We start from the raw sequence: 3,743 nt of genomic DNA, 5'->3' as shown, positions 1-3,743 counted from the left end.
TTTCATCCTACTATCTTTATCTCGTATATGTTTGTTTAATTATGACAATTGTTAAACATTTCGGATCATGTCATACTCGCTTAGGTTGAGTTCTATTTGTGGTCATTGTGACTTTTCTCCTAACCCCGTTTCCGTTTGTTTGCCGAATGCTTGACCTAAACCCTAATTGTTAAGTTGAAAAATTGTGAAATTTGATCAACTTGATTTTTGAGTCATTAAGTAAATAGTGAAGTGAGTTACAAGGGGTTCCGTTCTTTTTCTTCTTACTTTCCTGTCTTCCTCACCCCTAAACCCTAAACCCTAAACCATAAACCCTAAATTTTAAACTCTAAACCTTAAATTCTAAATCCTAAACCGTAAACACTAAACCCGAAAGACAAAACCCTAAACTATAAACCCTAAACCATAAAACCCTAAACCCTAAAATCCTAAAAGCCTAAACCCTAAACCATAATAACCTAGATCCTAACCCTAAACCCTAAATCCTAAATCCTAAACTCTAAACCCTAAACCTTAAACCCTAAATCCTAAATCTGAAACCTTAAACCTAATGTACTAAACCCTAAACCCTAAACCCTAAACCTATAAACCCTAAACTCGAAACCATAAACCCTAAACCCTAACCCTAAACCCTAAATCCCAAATGCTAAACCCCAATATGAATAAGAGTTTTGAGTTCATCAGTGTGATTGAAACTTGTGACTTAAGTGATCTAGGCTTTACAGGGATACCTTTCACTTGGTGCAACCAAAGAACTGCACAGGCTAGAGTTTGGAAGAGGCTGGACAGGTCCATGGTCAATGACAAATGGCTAGAGGTTATGCCGCAAACTACTATTGAACATCTACCTTCTGTTGGCTCAGACCACAGCCCCCTGTTGATGGAAATGGTCCGAAAAAATGAGAACTACACCAAGTATTTTAAGTTCATACATTGTTGGGTGGATAATACTAATTTTATGGAAACTGTACGAAAGTGTTGGGAGAGAGAGGTCACTGGTAATCCTATATGGCTACTTCATCAGAAAATGAAGAGGTTAACATCCACTCTTAGCAACTGGTCAAAGAAAGAGTATGGAGATATATATGCTAAAGTAAAATAATTTGAAGAGACTATCAGGAAAACTGAGGAGGAACATCTTACACATAACACAGACACTCTTAGACAGCAGTTAGATTCCCTGAATGCCAACTATATCAGATATTTGAAGTTGGAGGAGTCTATTCTTAAACAAAAGACTCAACTCCAATGGTTTAAGGAAGGGGATGCCAACACCAAATATTTCCATGCTTTGATGAGGTGAAGAAGAAGAAGACTTTTTCTACATAAAATTTGTACAAGCAATGATGTGTGGATTCAAGGTGATGCTCAGATTGCAGAAGCAGCTTGTGAATATTTCCAAGGAATATTTACTGGTCAGAACAGCAGAATTGATGAAAGCATTCTTCAACACTTGCCTACTCTAGTTACTCCTGAGCAGAATCAGAAATTGCAGGAAATGCCTACTTTGGATGAACTAAATCAAGTAGTGTTCGCCATGAACCCAAACTCAACACCTAGTCCGGATGATATGGGGGGTAAGTTCTATCAAGCATGCTGGAACATCATTAAAGAGGATCTGCTAGCTGCTGTACAGTCCTTTTTTGTGGTCACATTATGCCCAAGTTCATGTCACATGCATGCTTGGTTTTGCCTCCCAAAAATGAGCAGCCTAACAATTTTTCTGATCTCAGGCCTATTAGTCTCAGTAACTTCTCAAACAAGATCATTTCCAAACTCCTAAGCATGAGACTGGCTGATATCATCTCTCTGCTCATCTCAGACAATCAATCAGGGTTTGTAAGAGGGAGTAGCATCATAGAAAGTATCATGCTAGCACAAGAAATCTCTCATGGCATCAAGAGGCCTAAAGAGGGAGACAATGTTGTAATCAAATTAAACATGACCAAAGCATACGACAGAGTGTCTTGGTCCTTTACTTGTTTGGTGCTGAGGAGATTGGGTTTTGGGGAATTCTTCATTGACCTAGTGTGGAGAATCATGAGTAACAATTGGTATTCAATCATTATTAATGGTCACAGACATGGTTTTTTCCACTCAACTAGAGGCCTCAAACAAGGTGATCCTCTATCTCCGGCCCTATTTATTTTAGGTGCGGAGGTTTTATCAAGAATGCTTAACATGACTCAGCAGAATCCAATGTATAGAGGTTTTAACATGGTGCCCAAAGGCCCTCGGATCAATCACTTAAGTTTTGCAGACAATGTGATTATTTTTACTTCAACAGACAGACAATCTATGAGACTCATCATGGACACCTTAGAGGAATATGAACACACCTCTGATCAGCTTATCAACAAAGAGAAAAGTCACTTTATGGTTCCATCCAACACCTCCCAAGATATCATCAACAGCATACAGGAGGTCACATGTTTCTCACAGAAGGACAGCCCAATCACATATCTTGGATGCCCTCTATACATTGGTAGACAGAGGATCATCCATTACTCACAGCTGGTTGAGAAAGTATCCAAGAAGATTTGTGGATGGCAAGCAAAGATACTAAGCTTTGGGGGGAAAATCACTCTTGTCAAGCATGCTTTGCAATCCATTCCTATTCACACTATGGCTGCAATCTCACTTCCCAGTACTACTATTAAATACATCAAGTCCCTTATTGCAGACTTTTTCTGGGGCAGAGACCAGGATCAAAGGAAAGACCATTAGGCATCACTTGAAACCATGAGCTTGCCTTATGATGAAGGAGGTGTGGGGATCAGAAGACTCACATATATTTGTACTTCTCTTCAATATAAGCAATGGTGGAACTTCAGGGCTAAATCTTCAATATGGGATCATTTCCTCAAGTCCAAATATTGCCAGAGAGCCAATCCAGTTGCAAAGAAGGTGGACACAGGCCAATCTCTAGTGTGGAGATATATGATGAAGCATAAGAACAAAGTGGAGGATCATATCACTTGGAAAATTAATTCTGGAAGTTGCTCCTTTTGGTGGGATGATTGGTTGGGAGGAGGTGCGCTTGCTAATTATACCAACAATATTTCAAGCCTTAATAATGCCACTATTGCGCACTTTCTTGTCAATGGAGAATGGAATGAAAGAAAGCTGAGGCAGCAGGTTCCACCACTGCTCATTCCCTATATTTTGAGCACTAAGTTTCATTACCAACAAGGAGTGAAAGACACTGCAGTCTGGAAGCCTAACGATTCTGGAAATTTCTCCTGTGCTTCAGCCTGGGAAATTTGCAGACTTAGGAAGAATAATGCAGTGGCCAATTCACAGATTTGGCATAAGCACATCCCTTTCAAGATGTCCTTTCTCGTTTGGAGAGCATTAAGAAATAAACTACCAACCAATGAAAAATTGGCAACCTTCGGGGTCGAGCCTGTGAGGTGCTTCTGTTGCATTAAAAAAGGATGGGATGATGTGGATCATATCTTCAATCAAGGCCCCTTTACACTCATATCTGGAAAGTATTTTCAGGTCCAATGGGAGTTACTTTCCAACAGTCCTCATTGAGTAATCATTTATTGAGTTGGAGAGATATTCAAGGAAAGAATGAAGACCACAAAATTCTCATCGAAACACTTCCCATAGTGGTCTGTTGGAACCTATGGAAGAATATATGCTCAGCTAAATACGGGGGAAAAAAATCCAACAGCAGTAGAGTCAAATACATGATCCTCCAAGATATTTTCTACCTGCTCAATACTGTTTTTCCC

General features: G+C 39.6%; 1 protein-coding gene across 1 annotated transcript; it reads left to right on the top strand.

The window, feature by feature from the left end:
* Positions 1-2,742: 2,742 nt before the first annotated feature.
* LOC107058977 (uncharacterized) lies at positions 2,743-3,540 on the top strand. Its single transcript, XM_015305290.1, has one exon. It carries the CDS (start codon positions 2,743-2,745, stop codon positions 3,538-3,540), a length of 798 nt encoding a protein of 265 aa, XP_015160776.1.
* The last annotated feature ends 203 nt before the right edge of the window (positions 3,541-3,743 follow it).

The sequence above is a fragment of the Solanum tuberosum genome, unplaced genomic scaffold, assembly GCF_000226075.1.
Source record: "Solanum tuberosum cultivar DM 1-3 516 R44 unplaced genomic scaffold, SolTub_3.0 scf00737, whole genome shotgun sequence".
Taxonomy (NCBI): domain Eukaryota; kingdom Viridiplantae; phylum Streptophyta; class Magnoliopsida; order Solanales; family Solanaceae; genus Solanum; species Solanum tuberosum.
The sequence above is the reverse complement of the archived record's forward strand: the minus strand, read 5'-3'. Positions and strand labels throughout refer to the sequence as shown.